This window comes from Capricornis sumatraensis, chromosome 17, assembly GCF_032405125.1.
Source record: "Capricornis sumatraensis isolate serow.1 chromosome 17, serow.2, whole genome shotgun sequence".
Classification (NCBI taxonomy): Eukaryota; Metazoa; Chordata; class Mammalia; order Artiodactyla; family Bovidae; genus Capricornis; species Capricornis sumatraensis.
This window is the reverse complement of record NC_091085.1, coordinates 76,483,844-76,506,989: the sequence shown is the minus strand read 5'-3', so window position 1 is coordinate 76,506,989 and position 23,146 is coordinate 76,483,844. Positions and strand designations below refer to the sequence as shown.

Sequence of the window (23,146 nt, the reverse complement as noted above, 5' to 3'; positions counted from 1 at the left end):
ACCAATAATTTATCAAAACGCTGCGTGTTTGTGTGGGAAGGTGCCGCGACAGACAGGGCAGCGGTGGGCAGGCGCACAGGGAGGGGACGGTGCCTGGATGGTGGGCGCTGCTTGCCGCGGGCGGCCGTGCGGGCGGCGGCGGGGAAGCTAGACATTCTTGCCGCGCAGGCGCAGCTCGTGGCGCCGCAGGTGGTTGTAGAGCGATTGCACGTAGGTGAAAACGCACTTGGGGTCGGGCTTCTTGCCCATGGTCATCATGTCCTCCACCTCCACCAGGGGTACGCAGTCCACCAGCATCCTGCCGGGAGGGGGCACAGGAGTGGCTGTCAGCGCCGGCCCCACCTCCTGCGGCGACCCTTCTACTCGAAGGTCTTTCCAGTGCCGCAGCCTGCGGGTCTTCCATAAACTCGACTCCTCATCGGTTGAATGGGGGAAAAGCCTTCCAGGAAGGCGGAAACCCCAGGCCCCACCCACCCACGCCTGGAGGCACCCTGGTGGGGAGCAAGGCCAGGCAAACGGAGGCGAAAGAGGAGATCCCTGCCCCATCCCTTGGGTCCAGGCCCACGGACCTACTGCAGGGTCGAGGTCTCAACCCCTAATCCTGGGGAGGTCCTGACTTCAGACCCGGTCCACTTATCTCTGGAGGGCCGCCTCCTTCTCACTCCCAAAGGTACATTCTAGCTGGCAAAGGCTTTCATTTGGACCGTGGTACCCAAGGGGCGTCAAATCCTTCTCTGCATCCAGGACCACTCCAGTGACCTTCTGAACCCTGGATTATCTGCCAGCTCCCTGGCCTGGGACCTGCTGTAGAGCAGCTTGGGAACCCCCATCTACCTCAAGGGACATCCCTGCTGTGTGAGATGGAGGCCAGGGAGGTGTATGTATATGTGGGAGGCAGTTCTTTAACAGGGAGGCGCAGATGAGTGTCCCAGTCAGTACACAGTGGACCATTAGCATCACACTCAGGGCCAGGGCACCCTGCTGACCATCCTCCAGGGGATCTTCCCAACCCAGGTCTCCCGAATTGCAGGCAGATTCTTTACCAGCTGAACCACCAGGGAAGCCCAAGAATAATGGAGTGGGTAGCCTATCCCTTCTCCAGTGGATCTTCCTGACCCAGGAATTGAACCAGGGTCTCCTGCACTAGCAGGGGGATTCTTTACCAGCTGAGCTACCAGGGAAGCTCACAGAGCCGAGGAGACATTGCAGCTCCACCGCTTAGTAGGTGCAGGGCGGGCCTGACGCGATCCAGGCCCCCGGCCCTGGATGTTGGCACCTGCCTGGGACCCCCTTCCTTCCATATTGCAGGAGCCCTCGCCCCACTCTGAGGGGGGTGGGCTGCAGCTACTAAATAACTGACAGCCCCAGGGCTCAGAGACAGAGCGTGCTCCCTGGCTCCATCTCCCCTCCCTTCCTGGAGCCAGACCTCTCCTGCCTCCCATGTGCCACGCCTGGCATACAGTTAACACTGTCACTGTTAAGTGAGTTTCCTTTGGCAGGGAGGGCATGAGGAAAGGAATTGTTCTTGTTCCCAAGACACCCAAGGGCCCAGGACTATCTGCCATCTTGCGCCTTCAAGGTCAGACCCTCAAGGTCAAACTGTGTAAGGGCCAAGGCCCACTCTCCTTTCTCCAGGACTCCTTCAGGAAAGAAGCCAGGAAAGTGGGGGACCTGTTTCAGTGTAGGCTCTACTACCGGCCAGCTGTGGAAGCTAGAGCAAACCCTGCCCTGTGACTCAGTTTCCCCATCTTTACAACAGCATAGTCATTCTTTGCCTCATTTGAGTCCTTGGAAGCACCGAGAATGAGAGGTTCCTGACTGTTGCTGCCGTGCTGTGTGCCCTGGGGGTCATCTCTGCCCCAGACTGGGCCTGTTCCAGCCGTACTGTGGTGAAGAGGCAGCCTCTCTCTGTAGCTTCTTCCAGCTCTGGCTATCTCCCCGGGTATCCTGGCCTTTCCCATCGTGGAGCTCCCTCCCACCTCTGGTGTCTTCCCTGGAGACCTTATAAAGCCATTGTTTACACCGGGGCTCACGGCACAGGGCTCTGGCTGCCCCAGTGACAGGCCAAACACCAGGCACTCCGAACAACAGCACGGCTGAGTCACACTTTCCAACTGGAACGGGGCCGCACTGGGCCCCTCTCCCTCCAGGCCGGCCTGCTGGGCAGCAGCTCCTAAGTCCATATATGACCTGGAGACAGCGCCATGCCCATCCTCCCCTCACCTGCACGGCTTCTCTGAATCTATGTGTGCCTGTGGGGGTGGCCCCTCACAATGGCTCCAGGCCCTGAGGGGCATCTGGGTGCATTGCAAGCTCTGTCCCTGATTCACTTTGCTTCAGGCAATCCCTTTTCTCCTGCTGGGCCTTTTGTCTTTTCTTCTCTCTATGAAATGGATGGGAAGAGGGATGGGGCCAGGAAAAGAGCCACAAGGTGGGGAGTTTGGAGTTCCTGTTTCCAGTCCCAGCCCTGACCTACCACCCCCTGGCACACGCTGAGTCCACCACTGTCTTCTCTCGTCTGAACTCCTGGTCTGCAATGGGCAGTAAGCTCAAGACATGAATTCTCTACTGTGGCCCTGATGTGAGGTGACCAGACAGGAAATGCCACAGCTGGTTTGGGGATCCAGGACCTCCACCAGAAACATCTTCCTGTTAAACTAGCCTTGCTCCGAGCCTCTCACCTTGGAGCATGGCACTGCCAACCCCTCAGTGCACCAGCTGGAGGCCTGGGACCCTCCTCCCTCCCCAGTGGATCTGTCAGAACTCCTCTCTCTCTAGTTAAGGTTCTCTAGCTGGCTAGTCCATCCCCTCCCTCCCGGTCCTTCATCCAGGCCTCACCCAAGGATTGTTCTAAAATGCTACCTACATCCCTTCTCTGTTTGGAAAACTTTTATGACTCTTGTCTTCAGAAGGAAGTTCGGACTCCTGAATATGACCCCTTCCTCCCCCTCACACCCAGACTAAACAAACATCCTCTCCTGCCTGGGTGTGCCATGCCCTCCACATCCCTCAGCCCCACCCCGGTGCACTTGGCTGATCCCTCTGCCCGGGGTTTCCTCTCCCTCCTTTAGCCTGAACTTGGTATTCAGATGCCAGCTTAGTGTGCACTTTTTTCAGTGAGCTGTCCTAGACCCGCTGGCTAGGTCGGGTGCCTTCCCCCACCCAGGATCCCATGGCCTCCTGGGCTTCCTCCAGCTCCGACCTGCCCATCTTGGTCATCACTGCCCATTGAGGAGAATGGTCCCATCTGCAAGGTACCGAGCAGCCAGAAGATCAGGTTGTGTCTGGCTCCTTCCGGCTCTTCTCAGGGGGTCCCTCTGCTTTCCCGCCCCCGCCCCGATCTCCCCGGCTTCTCTCTGAGCCCCCATTGAGCAGATCCAGCGCAACAGGGCAGGCGAGCAAGGCGGCGTTCCTCACCGTGGGCCCCGAGTGGGGGTTAGGACTTTTTGGTTTTTACCAGCCCCTTCTGGACCAGACAGCGGTAGAACTCCTGGATGTACGTGTACACGCACTTCCAGTCAGGCTCTCGAAGCCGGACCATGTCCTCTGTGTCCAGGAGCTGCGGGCAGTCCGCATGGGTCCTGGGGAGGGGAGGGGGCCGGGGAGGGGCGGAGCGGGCCGGGCCCGAGCCGGGCAGTGGGGTGGGGATAAGAGGCAGAGAAGAGAGAGGGGAGGAGAACAGAGAAAGAGAGAGAGACACACAGACACACACACAGAGACATGAGTTCAGTTACGTTCCCGGTGCCGCAGTCTGCCAGCCTCCCGCATGCCCCCGCCCCACCGTGGACGTGCCGCTCAACTACCCGTCACTAATGGTGTGCGATGCAGACAGGGGTGGGGGCCAGATCAGTCACAGGTGCAGAGAACTCTCGGGGTAAGCGGGAGGGAACGAGGGGTGGGGGGCGATGGCATCGGCGCTGGGGGTTGGAGAGGAGGGCTGTGCCCCAGGGAGCGGGGGTGAGGAAGGCGTGAGAGGAGGTGGGGGGGGGGGAGAAGGAAGAAGAAATCCGGGGGGAACCAGAAAGAGAGAGGGAGAGGAGAGACAGGTGGAGGAGGGTGCTGAGGGTGAGGTGCGCAGACGGGGCAATGATTCCAAAGTGGAGGGCTTGCGGAAGTCCTATATAAGCCTCTGGCAACACCTATATAGGCTGGACGGGCACGGTGCCCGGGCCAGGAGCCTCCTTTTGGAATCTCCAGCCGGGATCCCGTGGGAGCAGGAAGCTCTGGTGATAGTGGGAGGAAAGCAGGACAGAGAAAGGGCAGAGAGAGAGGGAGAAGGGGGCAGACGGAGGATGGAGGGGATACGGACAGGGCCACCTGGTGGGCCTTGGCCCGGGCTGGTAGGTGGGCCTCCGGCTCCTTCATTCCGGCGGGCACCTGGCACGCTCAGCAGCAGGTGGGTGGGGTGGAAGAGGACGGGGGCTTTCTGGGGAAGGTGGAGGGGGGGGGGTCTCAGCTGCTGAATGACAGTGGGGCTGGCCGGCTCCACGGAGCCTCGAAGCGGCTGGACCTGGCGCAGATCGCCCAGCCCCAGACGCCCGGCCGACACCAGCAAGGTGCCGACAACCACACTTACTCGGCGGATGAGAAGGCCACCTCGAAGTTCTGACGGCGGTTCTGTGGGCTGAGCTGCCCATAGTCGAAGGCCTCGGGGAAGAAGTTGTGCACCAGGGCACAGAAGGCCATCCCGTCACTCCAACTCGAGGAGAAGTTCTGGATGTCCACATGCTGTGGGCAGTGGGAGGACCCTCTGTGTTTTGGCATTCCAGATCTAGGGCAGCCGAGCTCAGAGAGGCCCTGCAGCTTGCTCAAGGTCGCACGGTAGGTGGGCAGTGCCTCCTCCCACTCTTTGTTAACGCCTGTATCTGCTACTTAACGGGCCAGACTGACCAAGAGGCCCAGCACCACCCAGCTAAGGCCATGGTCACGCCCTCATCACTCTTTCCCTCACGTATAGACATTTACCCAGTGCACTGAGAGAGCAAAGACGGGGAAGACTCCAAGAGTGGGGTCTGGTCCTGAACCCTGCCCACCATCCAAGGGCCCTCTCTAGGCCCTGCCACTTAATCACTTATTCGGGAATCTAGGGCATGTTACAAGGCTTGTCTGGTGGCTCAGATGGTAAAGAATTTGCCTGCAATACAGGAGACGCGGGTTCAATCCCTGGGTCAGAAAGAGCCCCTGGAGAAGGGAATGGCCACCCACTCCAGTGTCCATGGCAAACCCCATGGACAGAGGAGCCTGGAGGGCTATAGTCCTTGGGATCCCAAAGGGTCAGATGTGACTGAACAACACACACACACACAGACACACACATGCACACGCGGCCTGTTACGTGTCACAGAAGAGGAATTCCCATCGTCCCTGCCAGACACGGTGGCTGTGAAGGGTACAGCTGCAGCTGGGGGACGTATGGGGGTGGGGAGGCCCTCACTGGGCCACCTGGCCTCCTAGGGCTCACCTCGTAGCCACGTGTCTTGGCTCGGCACCAGTCTAGCAACATCTGCTTGATGCTGTTGGCGTTGGGGACCCCGAAGCTGGTGGAGCGCTGCACAGCCATGCGGGGTCCGCCCGGGCTGCTGCAGGAGCCAAGTAGAGAGCCGGGTTACAATGGGCACTTTCTCCACCGGCCCACCCAGTAGGCCGGATCTCCGCCACCTTTATTTTCACGCCCCGCCCTCCAGAGCCCAGACCCCGCCCCGTGTAGTCACTAGGCCCCGCCCCGCCCACTGCTCACCCTGCCGCGCCCTCTTTCTCCAACTTCTCAATCATAGCCTTGCGCGCCTGGGACGCTGAGGTTTTGGGCAGGCTCTGCGCCTTCATCAGCTCTTTCTTCTTCTCCGCCTGGCGTTTTTCCAGTGCCGCTAGGCTGCCAGACCGTGGGCTGGCCTCATCCTCCCGGTCGAAGATACTGAGGGGTAGTAAGTGACTGTTAGGGCCCAGGGAGCCGCTCCTGTGCCTCAACCCTGACTCGCCAAGGACTAGTCACGCTCCAGACCTTACACTCTTGCCGTATCTCCACCACCCGCAATGCCGGCCAGCAACGGAGGGGCTCCCATCACACGCATTTTGTAGAGTAGACTGAGGCTCAAAGGAATAGAAAGTAGGAGCCAAGCTTTTTTCAACAGACTTGGCCCCTGGGGAGTTCTCTTCCAAGGCTCATTATATCCCCAGGTTACAGGTGTATTCCCATTCTGGGCACTATCAACTAACAATGACCACCGATGTGCTAACAATAATGGTGACAATAATAACAGCTCGTGTCTCTTGAGTCTTTTCTATGTGCCATTTTAAATTGCACAAGGGTCAGGGTGAGCTTACCACTTCCACTGAAGATGAGGAAATGGAGGCCTGTGGCCTCAGATGTCAGAGGGCACGGGGAGGGGGACCAGCGCAAGGACTTGAACACAAGTCTCTGATGCAGAGTCTCTGGACCCCTGCAGTACCCAGCCTGAATTCTTGACCCTACCTACCCCGACATCCTCTAACACAGGCGTACCCCTCCTCCACGGGGTTAAGATGTAGAGACGCTCTCTGTGACATGGGACGTGGTCTGCACACTCTGGAAAGTGGCAGTGCCCTCAGCTAGCTCAGTGTGGTGGGGAGGCCTCGCTAAGACCCCAACAAATCGTTGGCCTCCCCCAACGATTTGGCATGGTTGAGAATTACGTGAAATGGCAAGGCAAGCAGGAGTGTTCTGACTCCCACTCTACCTTTCTCTGGCTGTGTGCCCAACATCTCCCAACACCTTGCTCTACCCATCTGTAGAATGGGCGTGCAACTAGGTCCTCTGCGGCACTGACTCCTCCGTGGTCTGGGAGCAGGTACCTGTGCTCACCTGCCCATCTTCTTGGATGATGAAGAGGAGAAGGTCTTAGTTTGCATCATGGTGCTGCCACCACCATCTGCAAGAGAGGGAAAGGGGAGCACGGTGAGGTCCCGGGCTGGGAGACGGGGCGGGAGGGCTGGCGGAGGGATGGAGGGAGCCACAGGCAGAGAAGAGAAAGTGACGGCTGGACAGAGAGACACACAGACGAAAGTTTGGTGTGAGAGTTCGAGGAAGAGCCTGAGGAGGTGGGCTGGCAGGCAGGTGCGCAGAGGTGCCCGGTGGCCTTACTCTCTGAGCGCCTCACGAAACTTGACTCCACTGTGGTGGTGCGGGCCGTCCGTGTGCCGTCATCTGCATGGGCAGGGGTGAGAGGAAGGGTGTGAGTGGCAGGATGGAGGGGCCGTGAGGGGAACGTGGTCCCGTCCTGAGCCCGGGGTTGGCCCCTTACTGGACTGGACGAGCCGCTCGGTCTTGGTGACCGTGCTGACGGCTGAGCCGTCGGCCGTCTGTTGGCTGTGCCGTGTGCTGGTCTTGGTTGTCGTGTTGCCGCGGCCCTCCCCTGGACGGGCCCGGGCCTCTTGCAGCCGCCGTTCTCGTTCCTTGTCCCGCTGGTCTGGGTGGGGGATGGTCCCACGCATGCCCAGAAAGGTCACCATCGCCCACACAGCACATATGCCCGGGCACACGGGGCACACAGATGGGGTGGAGGGCAACTCGTTAGCAACACTGAAGACACGTGGGAGTAGCTGGGGGGAGGGGGGAGCTATAACCTGGGAGGGAATGGGGGCGTGTGGTGCACTCGGAAATGAGGAACAGCTGAACTTGAGGGGAGAGAGTATGTGGGTCCAGGAAGGGAGTGTCTGCGCGAATGAGTGGCTGAGTCCGGGAGGGAGTATCTCCAGTGAGGCAGGGAGTAGCAGGGTCCAGGGAGGAGAAGCTGAGAGGGCAGCAGCTGCAGGGGCCTTCAGAGGTCTTAGCGGGGAGAAGAGCAGCTGGAAGTCCATGGACAGAGCCCTTGGAGGTAGCTGAGAAGCCATTTGATCCAGGCACAGGGTAGTTGGGAGAGAAGCTGGCAAAGGGGGCAACTGCCCCAACATCCTCTGTAACACAGGCGCACCCCTGCCTAGAGAAGCAGCAGGTGGGTGGGCATAGAGGCTGGCCAGCCATCCGTGGGCCCTGCAGGAAGCAGCTAGATCCAGAGAGGGAGTAATTGAGAGAATCTAGAGAAGCAAACGGGACTAGTAGCTGGAAGAAAGAATAGCTGGGTCCGGGAGTGGGGAGTAGCTGTGCCCGGGGAAGGAGGCAGAACCCAAGGTGGTCATCGGTGGACCCTGAGGAGAGAGAAGCAGCTGGGAGGAGGAGTATCTGGATTCAGGGAAGGAGCAGTTGACGGAACTTGGAGAAGCAACCGGATCGAAGCAGGAGTTGCTGGGGGAGAGGGTAACCGGGGTCTAGGAGGGAGAAGAGAAGCTGGTTCTGAGTCTGGGAAGCAGGAGAGAAGCATCTAAAGAATGGAAGCACTGGATCCAGAGGGAGGCCAGGCAAGAGCCGGGTCCCGAAAAGGCGAAGCTGAGTCTAGAGAATACACTGGGGCGGGTGTTACTGAGCTGGGGTGTCCATCAATAGACCTCAGTGAGGGGGGGCAGCTGGACCTGGCGCCGCGGTGGGGGCATTGGGCTCTCTACCTCTCTTCCTTTGTCGGAGCTCGCGCAGTGCAGCCCGGATGAGCTTCCGCTCCTCAAAGTCCGTAGTCTGATCCAGCTGCAGACAGAGCCCCCGTCATTGCCCACCTGGTGCCTGCCCGCCCCAGCCCTCGCCCACCCCAAGTCCACCAGATGCGGCCATACCATCTTGTCCAGGACGCTCTCATCCTCTATGGCCATCAGCTCCTCGGCACTCAGCGGGCTCCGGCTCCCTGGTGCTTTGTCCACTCGGGTCTGCTCAGCGCCATTGGCCACCTTCACTGTGGCAGAGGGGGGCTCTGCGGGCTCTGGCTCCATCTGCAGAGAAAGGAAAAGGGCATGGGTTATAAGCAGGGCTGTAGATGAAACCAACCGTGCCTCCAAAGGACAGGAGACCAGGCCCTGGGGCTACTGGCACAGCCTTTGAGATACCACTAGCCAGCTGGACCGCCTGCCCAAGCATGGCCACGCTGGTGTGAGGCTCAGGGAAGAGGCACTGAGAGCTTTGTTGCTGGGCTTCCCGTGTACCCAGAACTGTCTCGATGCAACTAAGGGTGGCGATAATGGTGATTTCCATTCAGTAGTGAGCACTGTGTGAACACTGGGTATTTTAACAGAAGGGAAAGCTGAGGTTCAGGGCAGCTGTGGGACTTGTCCCCAGTCCTTCTAGAAGTGTGACGCGGCCCGGGGTCTGAGCTGAAGCCTCTAACCCCTGAACCCGAGTTCCTTCTGCCGCTTCGTTCCCAGCCCCCTCCCAGGCAGGCTGTGCCCTGTTCTGACCGTTCCCAAAGCCTGGGTCCTCCTGGGCCAGTGCCCAGGCAGCACGTGTCCCCCCTCCACACGGTGAGAGAGCTGGGCCAAGGCCCACAGGCTCCTGACCAGGTGTCTGACCAGGGCTGCCCAGAGCCAAGTCCTCTCTGGAGTTTGCCCCTGCTCCCCACTCCCAGCACGTCACCCCCTAAGGGGCCCCTCCAGCCTCAACCTAGCCTCCTACCCGTCCCAGGGCATATCCCCAGACCCCATGCAGACAAGCCCCCAGCCCAGCTATCACAGCCCCATCCCCTCCTGGCAGGGCCCCTTGGTCTGCTGTAAGGGTAAGGAGAGACGAGGTGGCAGCTGCTTCGGGGAGGCTCGGCCTGGCTGGGGCAGGGAGTGGGGGTGGGGCTGGGGGCTGGGCCCTGGCCAGGGGCTGCCAGGGCAGCCGCCACGCGTGCCTCAGGGCCAGGGGCATGGCACCATCTCACCTTAGCCTTGGAGCACTGGCGCCCCAGTCCCCTGTACAGACAGGGAAACTGAGGCTCAGAGCGGGTGGTGGCACCCCTAAGGTCCTCTGGCAGAGGCCAAGCCTGGCTCCAAACCACCCCCCACCAGCAGCCCACGGGGACTTACGAGACTGGCGCTGCGGGCAGGGCCGGCAGAGGAGCGGCGGCGGGTGCTGAAGGCAGGCGGGTGGGCCACAGGGGTCCCGGCATCCTCGGCCGCCTGGAACAGGGCCTCGGGGTCTGCGGCGGCCAGGAGCAGCTCACTGGGCTCCAGCTCGGGCTCAAGGTCGGGCACAAGCGGGACCCCCAGCCGCAGGCTCAGCACCTCCACCTGCCTGCCTAGCGCATCCAGCCGCCGGCTCAGCGCGGCCGTCTCCGCCCGCAGCTCTTCGGCTGCCCGGGCCACCGGCTCCACGGCCAAGGCTGCTGCTTCAGCGGCCTGGGTCACTGCCACCCGGCCCGCCTCAGCCACCGCCCGCAGCTCCTCCAAGGCCTGGCCCAGTCGCTCCTCGAGGGCTGCGGCCAGCTCCGAGCCCGGCCCTGGGACCCCCGGCATGGTGCTGGTGGGGGGCTGTGCGGGATGACGCCGGGGACCGTGTTGGGGACTGCTGCTCCTGGCTGGCCGACTCAGGCTTTGCAGCTGGTCCTGAGGGCGCAGGCAAGGGCAGCGAGCCTGCCCCGCCCCTGCTGGCCTCCCGGCCCGCCGCCCGCCAGCTGGGGCTGTAGCCCAAATAGAAACCTATTCTGGGCTCCCTCTGGAAGGGGCCGTGGGGGGAGGGGAGGCCTGCCCAAGCAGGCGGACCGCCAGGGATGGCCCTGGCCCTGCAGAGACCGCAGACCGGTGGCACAGCGAGGCTGCCCAGGTGCTGAAGGACTGCCTATGCCCCGTGGGTGGGGAGACTGAGGGAGGGGGCAAGGAACAGGCCTGTCAGGGCCCCCATGTGCACGAGTAGAGAAGACCCAGCCCACCAGGCTCCAGATGCCTGTACCCTCTGCTCTGCCCTCATGCCACACCACGCTGTTTCAGAAAGCCTCGAGCAGGTGGGGGGCAGGACTTCGCGCAGCCTGCTGTGGCGAGTGCCTGGTCCCTGAGATAAACGTCCTCCGCCCGCCTCTGTGCTCAGATCCAACCACGGCTTTGAGCAGGTGCATCCCAGGTGCACCATCTGCCTCCCTTTGCTTCTGGAGGGGGACGCTGAGGCCAATTGGTGGTCTCAGATCCCCAGGCCCCCGGTGGTGTCTTCCATCACCCCCAGGGCCTCAGCCACCCTGTCCTCACCTCCTTGGCAGAGAGCGGTTTAAGTGCCAACCTGGGAGGGGAAGGGTGCTTCCTTCCCCCGCCCTCTCCCTGTCACCCCTAAAGCTGGCTCTATTCTCTCTCACTTCGAAGTCCCACTCAGTCCTGGAGCACCACTGAGGCCATTACCTGGGCAGCCGGGTGGCTCGCTGGGGATTCCCTCCCCTGCAGAGCGTCCAGCCAGCTGATGCTGGGCTCCAGGATGAATAATGGAAGGCTGCAGCGGATTCAGTTCCCGCGGCACCTGCTGAGCTGCTGCCTCACCTGACTGGCACCCCCCTGCCTGTGCCCCCATCGGTGCTTTGGCCAAGTCTCCCCTCCCCCGAGATGCTGACGCAGATGGCAATCGCTAATCTCCAGTCTCCCAACGGGCCAGGCTGATCTTGGACGAGCAGATGAGCAGCTCTGCACCTCAGCTCCAGCACAGGGTCGGAGCAGGGCCCCTGCGGCTGCTACAGGATGGGGGGTGGGGGTGGAGGGCCAAGCCCTCACCACCCTCCCTGACCTCAGTTTTCCCATCCGTTCACGAGGAATACACTGGCCAAGTCTGGAGTAGGGACTGGAGATCATCAAGTGGGAAGCTTAAGGCCGGTATGCAGTGAGCTTCCGACACGTCTAGTGGCTGATTGGTGAGGGTCTGGCCTTAGCTCTGCCACCAACTGGTTGTGGGCTGGGGGCACCTCCTCTGTCTGGGTCTGTTTCCCGTGTGTGTAGTAGGAGAGGATCCTGGCGAGCCCTAACACCCTGAAGCCGTCCACGTGAGGCCGATGATGGGGAGGCTGGCGGGGTGAGGAGGAAGGGCTCACCTTTATGCTGCAGCCTCCTCGGCTACCCAGGGAGGCAGGGCTGAAGCTGGTGACGTGAGTGACACTGCCCAGCCGGGCTAGGTTCCCAGGGCTGCTGATATGGGTGACGGTGCTCTTGCCCCCACTGCTGGTGCTAAGGAGGGTGGGGGGCGCCCGCAGCCCCAGTGTCAGTTCTGGAGGGGGAGAAGGACGACCGTCAGGATCAGAGGCAGGACAGGGGTGAGGGCAATTGCCAGTCCAGGCTGATGGCGCCCCTCGTTCCCAGCGCACCCTCTGGAGACACCCTGAACCCTGGCCACGGCACATGTCCTGTGTGCGGAGCTGGGCGGCCACAGGCAAGCAACCCCCAGCAGCAGGGAGGCAGAGGGGAGGCCTACCTGCCCTCTGGTTGCCCGTGGGCAGCAGCACCCGGCCTGTGGAGGCCTGGCCCCGGCCATCCTTGATCTCAATGGTGAATGTGGTCTTCATACTGGCCCCTGGCTCGGCGGTGCCCACGGCCACGGGCAGCGGGGCGCTGGGCTCCTCTGAGCGGGCCACGGGCCCCCCTGCTCTGTTTTCAAGGGACCTGACGGCCAAGCCCCGCCCCCTGGGGCCCTCCTCCCGGGGGCAGCTCTGAAGCTGGGCCAGGGGCCGGGCTGTTCCCCGCGAGGAGGGGCCCCTGGAGGAGGAGGCGGCGGCCGGGGTGGTGCTGGTGTGGGAGGGGCCTGGGAGCCTGGCAGGGGTCGAGGGGCTGAGGGCCACACGGGGTGGGCCTTCCTGGAGCCCAGCAGCCGTAGGAGAATCGGATGTGAACTTGCGCACGCGGTCCCGGACGGAGCCCGCCCGCTGGAACGGGGAAGGTTCACTGGCGATGGGGGTGGGCTCTAGACGAGACGGGCAGGCCGTCAGCGGTTGGCTGGGACAGGCACTGCCCAGAGCCCAGGGTTGGGGAAAACAGGCAAGTACCTCGGTTCTGGGCTGGCTGGCGGGGGCTGAGCACAGACAGGGAGCGTTGGCAGGGGCGAGGGTCAGCCAGGTCTGGCAGCGTGGGGAGGCGGTAGCGGCCACGTGGGGCGGGGCAGAGAAAGGAGAGTGGACGGTGGGGACCACCTCTTGCAGTCCTCTCTTTCACACCCCTCTAGCCTACCAGCCCCTCCTGCAACTCCCCGACCCAGCTGCGTCCCTCTCTCTCTCTCACAGGCCCCGCCTCCCGCTCGGGGACTGACCCCAGGATGACATGGACACTGCCAGGAGCTGGGGCTAGGCTTGGGCCAGAGGAAGGGTGCCCAGATCCTCCCTGCCGATGGGGAAGGGGAACGCTCCCCTGGCCAGCACTGCCCACGGCTCCAGCTGGGAGATGGGTGCACTCCCTTATTGGGGAAAAGAATGTGCCTGAGGCCCGTTGCCTTTCAAGGCTGCAGGAGAGCCTCTGGCCATGGGTGGGGGGGAGTGGGCCGGGTGGGGGGCGGGGACACCTCGGGGGCAGTGGGAGGAGGCAGTGTCAGAGAGGGCCTGGACCCGAGGGTGCTGGAGCCGACCAGGCACCACAACCCATTTTGCAGGCAGGGAAGGGGAGGCCCGCGCTGTCTCTGCTGCCAGAACCCTCACCTGCTCTCTTTGTGTCGGAGCGACCTTTGGTGGGGCCTTGGGGGGCAGGGGGATCCGTGGGGCTGGGCGGGAGCTGCAGGGGAGACACGGTGTGGGCAGGGGCCTGACTCCCAGACCTGGGAGCTCACCTGCTTGGCAACCCCGCCCCTCATCCCGACTCACCTTGTCGACCACCTGCCTGTCTGTGCTGGGGGTGGCTGGAGGCTCCTGGGGCTCAGGGCTGGAGGCCCTGGGTGGGCTGGGGGGAGGCTCGGGACTGCCCAGAGCCTCGGGGGCAGGGCACGGGGCCTCCTCGGCAGGCTCCAGCGGAGGCTCAGGAGAGGTAGTGGTGGGTGAACCGTCGGCTGAGGCAGGTGGGCTGCGTGTGTCCCCGGGAGGGGCCCGCAGCAGGAGTGTCACCGTGGTCACATCCCGGCTGGTGCTGCTGGGGGCTGGGGTTGGCTCTGGGACCTCCAGCTGCTGCTTCTGTTCCTCTGGCTTCGGCACCTGCGGGAGGCCCGCAGGATGAGGCCAAGGCTCCCTAGGCTGGCAGCGCCCCGGGCAGGGCATGCAAAGCAGAAGGGCTGGGCACAGCTTCCCGCAGGTGCGCCTGCTCAAGCATGGTCGCTGGCACACCATGGGCGGTCTCGGATCCCCACTTCCCAACCTCTTGGCACTGCCTGGTCACAGGAAGTTCAGAGAGGACCAGGTCCCGATGCCAGGGGCTGGGGACAACAGGAGAGCTACCAGGGACTCCCAGACTTAACAGATTCCTGGAGTGGAGACCCCTGACCCTGGCCTCAGCCTGGTTAACCCGTGGGGTAGGGAGCTTCCCAGGTGGCACAGTGGTGAAGAATCTGCCTGCAACGAAGGAGACGCTGCTTTGATTCCTGGGTTGGGAAGATCCCTTGGAGGAGAGAATGGCTACCCACTCCGGTATTCTTGCCTGGAGAATCCCATGGACAGAGGAGACTGGCGGGCCACAGTCCACAGGTTCGCAAAGAGTCGGACACGACTGAGCGACTAACGCTAGGGGGCAGCCCTGCCAGGTTGAGGGGCGTGGCTCTGCTGGCCACTTAGGGAACCTGCAGGGCCCGACCTCTCACCCACGCGCCCTGGAGAACAGACCCTGCGAACAGCTGGGGCCTGAAGGCAGGACCCGATGAGCCAAGGTAAGGATGTGGGCTGTCTGGAGCAGGAGGGGCAGCCACGGACGGTCTAAGCTGGGCCGGAGCCAGGGTCTGATTTGCATTTCAGGGAGATCCCCAGTGTGCTGAGTGGAGGCTGGATGGCTAGTGTTGGGGTGGGAGGTAGGCCTGGGAGCAGGGAGGCCAGCAGGGTGGTAATGGGAGACAGATAAGAGCCTGGGAGCGGGGCAGATAAGCTGGCTTTGCTCAGCAGGCCTGGGTAGAGATGAACTCTGGCGTGGGGACATGTCCCCAGAGCTTGCCTGGGAGAGTGGGGAAGAAGCCTGGGATTAGAGCCCCAGTATTCCCCAAACACAAGCTGGGTGCCACCACCCCCCTCTCAATCAGTGAGAGACACACAGGCGCTCTGTGGTGTTGGCATTGGTGGGCCCAGGACCTCACCCACGCCCCTTACCTCACACAGTTCCAGCCGCCGTGCTGCCTGCCCCTTGCCGTCCTCTCTTGAGCCACTGTTGGGACGCCCACTGTACAGCCTTCCAGCCAAGGTGGCGGCTGGAAGGGAAGGGAGAAGTGTCAGGTGAGAGGCCAGGGGGGTTGGTGGAGAGGTCACTGAGGGTAGCGTGCAGCGGGGCCGGGGTGCGTACCCTCGATCTCCTGGGCCCGCACGCGGCGGATGGCAGCTCGGATCAGCTTTCGCTCCTCGTACTCCGCGGCGCCCCGAAGCTGTGGGTGAGGGGTGGGCCTCGGGCGTTGGGCTGCGAGTCCAGGTCTTCACAGGCCCGGCCCCCTCCCTTGCCCCTGGCCCAGGCCTCACCAGTGCGGTCAGCTCCTCCACATCGTTCATTGACTCCAGCCGTCCTGCCAGCCGTGCCAGAGCAGCCCGCTGCTCAGCCTCCCGCTGCTGGAAGCTGCGGGGACACCGTGACCGGTCACCTCCGTGGCCACGGCCGAGTCCTGGAGGATGTGGACTGAGGGTGGAGGCCAGGATGGGGTACCCGGAACCTCGGCAGAGAGGCAGGTAGCTGTGCACACCCTCTGGCAACACGCTGGCACATGCACGCCCAGGGACCTGAGTGCTAATACCACACGGGCGTGGCCAGGCACGTGGTCCACGCCTGCAACCACCCCTGCGGACTACTCCAAATGTGTGCCCACGTGGCCGTGTACGCACCCAGATGGGCAGCAGACACCTGGCTCAGGCCTGCCCGCACAACACGCGCTGAGCCCTGGCACATTCGGTCCCACCTGTGTGTGTCCCACCCCCTGCCACCGACACTCACTGCAGCCAGTTCTCCTTGTTGTCCTGCCGCTCAGCACGGAAGCGCTTGGATGCCAGGGCCTCCTCCTCGCGTTCCAGCTCCTGCCGCTGCAGCTCCCGGATGGCCGAGCGGATGCGCCGCCGCTCTGCCAGATCCGCCGTGACCTCCAACTGCGGACAGGCGGAGGCGGCGGTTGGGGGGTGGGCAAGTCATTTTGGCTGCCAGGGGCGGAGGGCGGGCAACCAGCCACCCACAGCTCGGCCTGGGGCACAATGAGTGGTCTGTCTTGAATCCCTCTGCCCCAAGCCCATCACATGCCTGCCCGCCCACACAAACCTGGTCCCAGGGGGAGACCCAGATCATAGCCAGGGCTTCTGGACGGCCCACCATGCACGGTGATCCACAGACCGGGCAGCTAGCATCCCACCCACCTGCGCCAGATGCCAAGTCAGGCACGCCTTCCTGTGACTCGACTCCTGCCTCTCAGAGCCCTTCGTTGAACCCCGAGAGCCAGAGAGTCATTTGTGGAGGAGGAGAGAGGCCATCCTAAGGGCCCCTAACAGCGTCCCTGGGCAGGGAAAGGTGATTCGGGCTGCTGGGGTCCAGCTGTGAGCCAGGGAGATTGCCACGGTCCGGGAGCACCACAGCCTTGCTGATGGGTGGCAGCCTCGTCCATAGTGGACAGATGGGGAAACTGAGGCAGAGGTAGGCTCTCAGGAGTCAGAGCTCCCTACCTGGTCGCAGGCTCTTTTTCTCCCTATGCTGGTCCAGCTCCAGCCACCATTAAAGAGGCAAAGGGGCTGGTGCCTGTAATGTGAGGGCCAGCCCCCCAGACAGATAAGGCAGCTGCACTAGGGTCTACCCAGGGCCCTAGAGAGGGCATCCATGGGGACAGGTGCTCCCACTAGCTTCTCGGCCCGCCCTTCCCTGGCAAATTGAAGGTGACTGGTCTAACCAGGTCCGGGAAAGGGTACCTTCTCTGGGCGGTCAGCCAGCCCTACTGCCCCCACCCTCATCCCCTCCACGGAGCCTCTGTGGGAGAGGGGAGAGTGGACTGGCCCCCGGGACGATGTTGGCAGAGATAAGCCTCCAGGGTGGGGTCTGTGCCAGGTGGGGGCAAGTATACACACGGTGATTTCCTCTGTCCATACCGGCTCCCCCCACCCCCATCGCCAAGAGACAGGCAGGCCTGGGAACACCCTACTGCCATTCTTTTTCCACCTCCTCTGCCATCATTCCTTCTTGCTCCCTGAGGGGGTCAGGTGGGAGCGGGGTAGGTTTCAGCGGGGAGTGTGGCTGGCCCAGCTTAGCCATGAGCTCACTTGTGCCAGTCTGAAGGGAGCAGAGACAAGTGATAGAGCCCCCCAGGGAACCTTCAGTCTTCACATTCCCTAGGAGCCATGGGAGGGTCCCTGGAGGCTCAAGACAGGACCCCCCCCGGCCAGCTGGCTCCAGCCCCAGTCGATCTCGGCTGGGTGGTCAGAATCATATCCCCAACTTTTCTGGTCTTGGCTTTCTCACTTGTCAAATGGAACAATGGCCCCGCTTCGGGGCAGTGGGTGGGGATAGGGGAGGTGACTTGGGGTCCCCCACCTTGCAGAGCTGTGTATGGTTGATTCCAGAGTCAGACAAGAGGGAAGAGAGAAAAGTGAGGGAAGTGAGGACAGGATCCCCAGAGGCATCTATAATGTTTACTGAGAATCTGTGTGCCAGATCTGTGCTGAGTTCGATACCTGTCCCAACTTCACAGAAGCCCTAGGCACGCTATTACTCCCATTTGACAGATGACACTGAGGCTCAGGGAGAAGCGATCTGAGCCAGGGTTTGAACCCAGGTTACCATGACTCTGGGGCCTTCCCTGGGCTGAGGATAGTTCTGTGACTGCTGTCTGTCTGCTATGGGGAATATCTTGAGGACCCTTGTACTATACTGGGGACCACCTGCAGCGTGGACTAGAGATGCCCTGGGGTTTAAGGGAGCCTATTATGTGGGAGGGGGTGGAGAATGAGGCTCAGCTCTCTACCCCAAGTCCTGACCTTGACTCAGGCCCCAAGCCCTCTGTGATAAGCTAGGAGATTGTGGGCCTGGGGGACCAGCTGATGCAGCCCCTCCTGTGCAGAGGGTAAAGAGGCTCAGAGATGCAATGAGCCCTAGCCCTTTGTCTCCTGGGTTCCCCTTCGCAACCCCCTGGAATCCTGAGATAGGGTTCTCATCCTTGAAGAAAGGCTGATGTGGGAACTTCTGCCCACCCCTGGAGCCTCAGTGTCCCCATCTGGAAAATGGGAGCCTCTGTCTGATTCCCTGCCGTGGGTGGGGCAGGGCTGGGGAATGGACAGCCCCGCCCCACCGGTCACCCTCGCGCATGACCCTTCCCTTTGGGCTTGGAGACAAAGGTCCACCCACTGTGTCCCTGCTGTGTGTCCCGCGTTCCCCGCCCTCTCCGGCCCCACTGCCCTGAGTGGAGGGGGCTGTTGTTGGGAGGGAAGGAAGTACAAAGCGCCATTGTCCGCCGGGGGAAAAGGGAAGGAGATGGGGCGGTTTCCGAAACTGCCCGGTGAAATTCTCCTGGGAGGAAAGAGGGTGCTTCCTCCTCCCAGGGGGCTGGGCCTCCGGGTACTTTGTACTCTAGCTGCCGGGGGCGACTGAGCCCCGGCGTCTTCCTGTCCCCACCAGCACCACGGGGGAGACTTTGCAGGCATTCGCTCAGTGCCGGCTCCTCCAGGTACGGAAGGGGGACCGGCCGGCAGCGAAGCCAGGCCTCGCCAGAGGGCGCTGAAGGCACGCGGGCCGCTCCACCACGGCCGCCCACACCGCCCACGCCTCTCCCAAACAGCCGGGCCCGAGGCGCCCGGCCCGGAGCCAGCCAGACCGGAAGCCCCCCGCCACCGCCTGCTTTAACATCCCCGGCTACGGAGAGGAAACCCAGGTTCGCGGACTTAAGCAGCTTCCGCAGGTCACCCAGCTAGTGTCAGTGCCCGATCTCCAGCCCGGGACCGAGGCGGAGGGCGTCCCGGTGTGTGGCGGAGGCGCACGTGGTGTTCGTGGCCCCAGGTGCCCCCTTCCCGCACAGCCTCTGTCCGAGTTCGCAGGCGTATGCGAGCGCCGACGTCCGGAGGGCATCTCGGGTTCCCCAAATCGGCCCGACGCTCGGGCGTGGGACAACTTTTCCCTTATAAGGCCCGGCCCCGCGGGGAGGAGCCCGGCTCGGGACGCCCCCCGTTCCTGCCACGAGGCCGGCGCGCGCGGGGCGGGACCCTCGGCGGCGCTGGGGCGCAGTAATGGCGGGCCCCTGGCCGCTGAGAGCCCGGTCCCAGAATGGGAAGGATTTGGGGAAAGGGAAGGCGGGGTTCGGGGTCCGAGACTAGGGGCGAGGTCTTGCTAGTCCTCCCCCAGGGAGGGGGTCGGGGATGGGCGGCCTACAGCCAACGCTCCAGCTTCTCCGAAACCCTTTTTCCAGTGCCCAAGCCTGCATGAAGCGGGGGTGGCGGCTGAGAGCCGTGAGCCTGGGCGGACCCCTAGAGATGGGGATGCGCGGAGACCTGGCTTTCTCTCCACTACCCACGTTAGGATTCTGACTTCCTGCCGGGAAGTCGAGCGGACAGGGTGGGAGCCTTTGGAAACCCACCTCCTTCGGGTTGCACACAGCCGCCTGCGGCCGTGGCAGACACCCAGAGTCTGAGGTGCTGTCCAAGGCCGAGTGCCTTGGGTAGACGATGGCAGTGACTGGGCACTGCCCAGTGACTGGGCTGAACTGGCTGGCTCCAGCCCCTGCCTCCAAAGGAATGGAATGGGGGTGGGGAGGGTCATTTGCCTTCTCCCAGGGAAAGTAAATCTTTAATTTACCCGCTGGACATGGGTCAGGGGCTGAGGGGGTGCGGCTCTGGCCCCTTCTCCGGTTCCACTGCTCTCTGCCCCTGCTGGTGGGCACATACTTGCCCTGCTCGATTGCCCCACTGCCTCTCTGTGCATGGTATGGATGTTGGGGGAGGGGCTTCAAGAAGAAGCTAGGGAAAGGGGATACAGGGGCCCCATCTTTTTCCACACCAAGATCTGGGCCCAGGCCTCATTCCATCCTCATGCCAGCTGAAGGACCTAGATATTACGTCCACACACATTGCCCCCACCTGCCATTTTACAGATAGATTAGAAGTCACAGAGCTCCTAAGGGTCCCCAAGTCCTGTCTTGATGAGCTCTTCTGGCCTTGACTTATCCAGGTCTCTTGTTCTCCCATGATCCTCATTGGGGGTTTCTTTGGATCCTGGCTAATCCTTTTCCTAGCTGAGTGTCCCTGGACAGGTGACTTCACCTCTCCAAGCCACAGTATTCTCCTCCTGGCTCTTGGAGCTGCTGTGACCATTCTGTGAGACGGTGTGCTTAGCCGCCCAGCCTGCTCCCTGCTGTGCCCTGGCGTATTATTAATCATTGCTGCTACTGTTATCATTGGGCTGGCCTCCAGGGGTGGATACTGCCCAGGCTGTTGCTTGGGAGAGGCAAATCCAGCCTCCCCACACCTGTGGCTGCACATGGGCAAGTCCTCACCAGTTACTGTTTAAACAGGTGGTGGCACTGGGGGGCTGGGAGGAACAACCTCAGCACCTGGCATGGATGGGCACATGCCACCAGAACCTCTGCATTGACCACGCAGAACAGGCCTAGCCCTGTTTCCCTGAGCCCTCCCTCTGGCCCCTCCCCCATCACCTCCTCTCATCAGCTGAGAGGTATCCTGGACAGACTCTGCCTCTCCGGCCTGGCGTGTCTGTTCTCATAGTAGAGATGATGGGACCACTTACCAACTTCCGTAGGGCTCCCTCATCCAGCCCAGCTAAGGTTTCGTCCGCCATCTAGCTGGCCCTGAGCTCTGTCCGTCCCTTCCTGGTGAGTTCCCCAGTGCCTGTGGCACCTGACGCCAGCTCAGGAAATTCTGCAGGGGATAGACGTGAGTCAGGCCTTCGGAGGCCTCCAGAAACCACAGGCACTTGGGCTCTTGTGCCTCAGTTTCCCTCTCTAACCCATGATCATGCATTGCTGTCCCATCCTTCTTATCTGTGATGTCACTCCTAGCTGGGAGGTGCCTTCTTCCCTCAGGTAGTGCGTGCTGGAAAACCCAACGAACCAAGAGGAGAAGCTCCTAGTTCCAGTCACCTGGACTGCTAGCTTGCTGTGTGGCCTCAGCTGGGCCCTTGCCATATCTAAGCATCAAACAGGGAGGGTAGGGATCTGGATTGTGAAGCCAGGGCCCCAACAAGGCCCACCCAAGCTGTGCTCACCACCAGGGGGTGCCCGCCACACTCCATGGCTTCCTGCCCCACCCACCCATCCCCAGGGCCTGCCCAGCCCCCAGTCATCCCAAAAGCTCAGCCTCTGGCTATGGACTAAGCCCAAGCCCAAATCCTTGCTGCTCTCGCCACTCGCACTTCCCCAGGTAACCTAAGCCATTGGAGGTAACATCCTGTCTTCCAATTCTTGAGGACAGCCCTCTGCACACACCCCTCTCCACCCCTCCCCTTCCCGCCCTCCCCTGATGCCTACTGCCCTGACTTCATGAAGCCAAGCGTCCGACACCCAGCTCCTCCTGCCAATTCCCACACTTAGAATTCAGTTCCCTAGCTGGAAGAGCCTTCAGAAACTGATCCGCCCAGCTTCTGGACTTTGAAAAACAGGATTGGAAAGGGCCAGAGGATTGTCGTGGGGGAAGGAGGATCCCAAAGACCCAGAGGGCAGGGAAAGGATTTAATCTTGGCCACCTCTGGCTTCTGAAGTCCCCTTCCAAAGTGCCCTCAGGGGCTCAGGACACTCCCTCTTGCCCTATCACTGTCTCTCAAAATGGCCCCCTAAATCCTGGCCCAGCTTCCCAGTGTAACTCTTTTCTTCCTCTTGCAGCCCTAACCTTTCTGGAATTTCCAGGGCCCATGGCCTGACACACCAGAGGTGCTCAGTTACTGTACGGAGACTGAAATGGCCTCAGGATTGCCCCTGCTCCCGCTGATTCATCCCGCAGTCATCCCTTCCCCCTCCCCAGAACAGTCACTTTTCGAGTCACCTCATCCGGTGAATGGGTCTGGGGGTGTCCTAGTCCACACACTTGGGGTTCGCGGGACTCTGCCTGTTCAAGTCGCTGCTTGCTTCCCCATCCCTGTAGTCTCGGACAGGTGGCAACCGCCCAAACTCCCTCTGGTGCGGTCCTTCATGAGCAGTCACCAGACTTAGGTTCTGTGGACACTCTGAGTTCCCCCATGTCTTCTGAGGGGCAGGGGTCCCTAATGCTGAATCTGGAACTCCCAGGGAAGTCTCTTTCTCCTTAGGAATTCCCGCCGCTTCTCCAGGCCACTCCCGTGGCTCTCCGTCACACAGTGTAGGGGCCCGAAAGTTTGTGATGGGCCTCAGAGGAACGGAGGAGCTTCCTCGGGGTTTCTGTCCCCATAGACTTACACCCCTGGAGGTCGTGGAGCCTCCTGGAGATTCGTGAGTGTCTTTACCCCGGGTTTCAGAACTTTTACCCCATGGCTTAGCGCCCCCGTGGATGGGTGGGAGCTCCCAGATCTGAGGGTCCCAGAACCCTGGGAGTCCACATATCCGGGTGCCACCCTCGGACCCGTCGGGGGTCCTGCTGCCGCCCGGAGGCCCCGCACACCCACCTCTCCGTCTGGTCCGCCCGTCCCGCGCGGGCTCAGGCTAGGTCGTTCGGGATCCAACAGATGGATGACTACGAGCGGTCAGGCGTAAGGCGCCGCGACCGGGATCCCAGGCCGCTCAGCAACCGTCCCCGGGATTCTGCTAGCACCGCCTGTCCAGCCGCGCCAGCAGCCCCTAGGACCCCGCCCCGAGACCCCGCGCCAGCCAATTCCGGGGAGGGTCCCGCCCACACTCCCGCCCTATTGGGGAAATTCAATTTGACGGCCACGCCCCTAGTGGAGGCCCCGCCCTTCGCGGGCCTTGGAAGTACAGGATTGCAGTCTTGGGGCCACTGCTCTTGCAACCTTGGCTGGTCGAGTGGGCGTCGCTAGGAGGACGCAACTTTGCGCCAAAGTCGGGGAGGGCGCGCGAAGCCGGGGTAAGTGGCCCGGGATCGTACTATTCGCGGAGCCTTCGGCACAGCCTCTCTCCGCCCTCCTCTTTGTTCGCGAGACCCTGTCCCCTCCCTCAGCTCCGCCCCCTCCTAGCTTCAGTGCCCGGGCTTGGCCGCTGCCCCCAGGCTGCTTTCAGGACACCTGGTCCAGGCCACCTCAGAGCAGGGACTAAGTGACCGGCAACATATTGACCCTACGTGGGAGCACCTCAGGGACCGCCTCAGATGGA

General features: G+C 62.2%; 1 protein-coding gene across 5 annotated transcripts; it reads right to left on the bottom strand.

Annotated features, from left to right (window-relative positions):
• Position 1: 1 nt before the first annotated feature.
• SMTN (smoothelin) lies at positions 2 to 22,609 on the bottom strand. Of its 5 annotated transcripts, none has more exons than XM_068989596.1 (21): positions 22,486 to 22,609; positions 20,641 to 20,771; positions 15,871 to 16,019; positions 15,405 to 15,498; positions 15,235 to 15,313; positions 15,045 to 15,142; positions 13,626 to 13,949; positions 13,464 to 13,536; positions 12,822 to 12,893; positions 12,254 to 12,739; positions 11,877 to 12,049; positions 8,677 to 8,829; positions 8,515 to 8,590; positions 7,278 to 7,442; positions 7,118 to 7,180; positions 6,839 to 6,905; positions 5,738 to 5,911; positions 5,462 to 5,579; positions 4,577 to 4,728; positions 3,513 to 3,581; positions 2 to 298 (listed from the first exon to the last, which is right to left on the bottom strand). In XM_068989596.1, the coding sequence occupies exons 2-21, from the start codon at positions 20,689 to 20,691 to the stop codon at positions 148 to 150; spliced, it is 2,787 nt and encodes a 928-aa protein (XP_068845697.1). In that variant the 5' UTR covers positions 20,692 to 20,771; positions 22,486 to 22,609; the 3' UTR covers positions 2 to 147. The 5 variants fall into 5 exon arrangements, with proteins under 5 accessions (XP_068845697.1, XP_068845698.1, XP_068845700.1 ...); XM_068989598.1 differs by having other exon boundaries at positions 169 to 298; positions 3,418 to 3,581; XM_068989597.1 differs by lacking the exon at positions 3,513 to 3,581.
• Between the last annotated feature and the right edge of the window lie 537 nt (positions 22,610 to 23,146).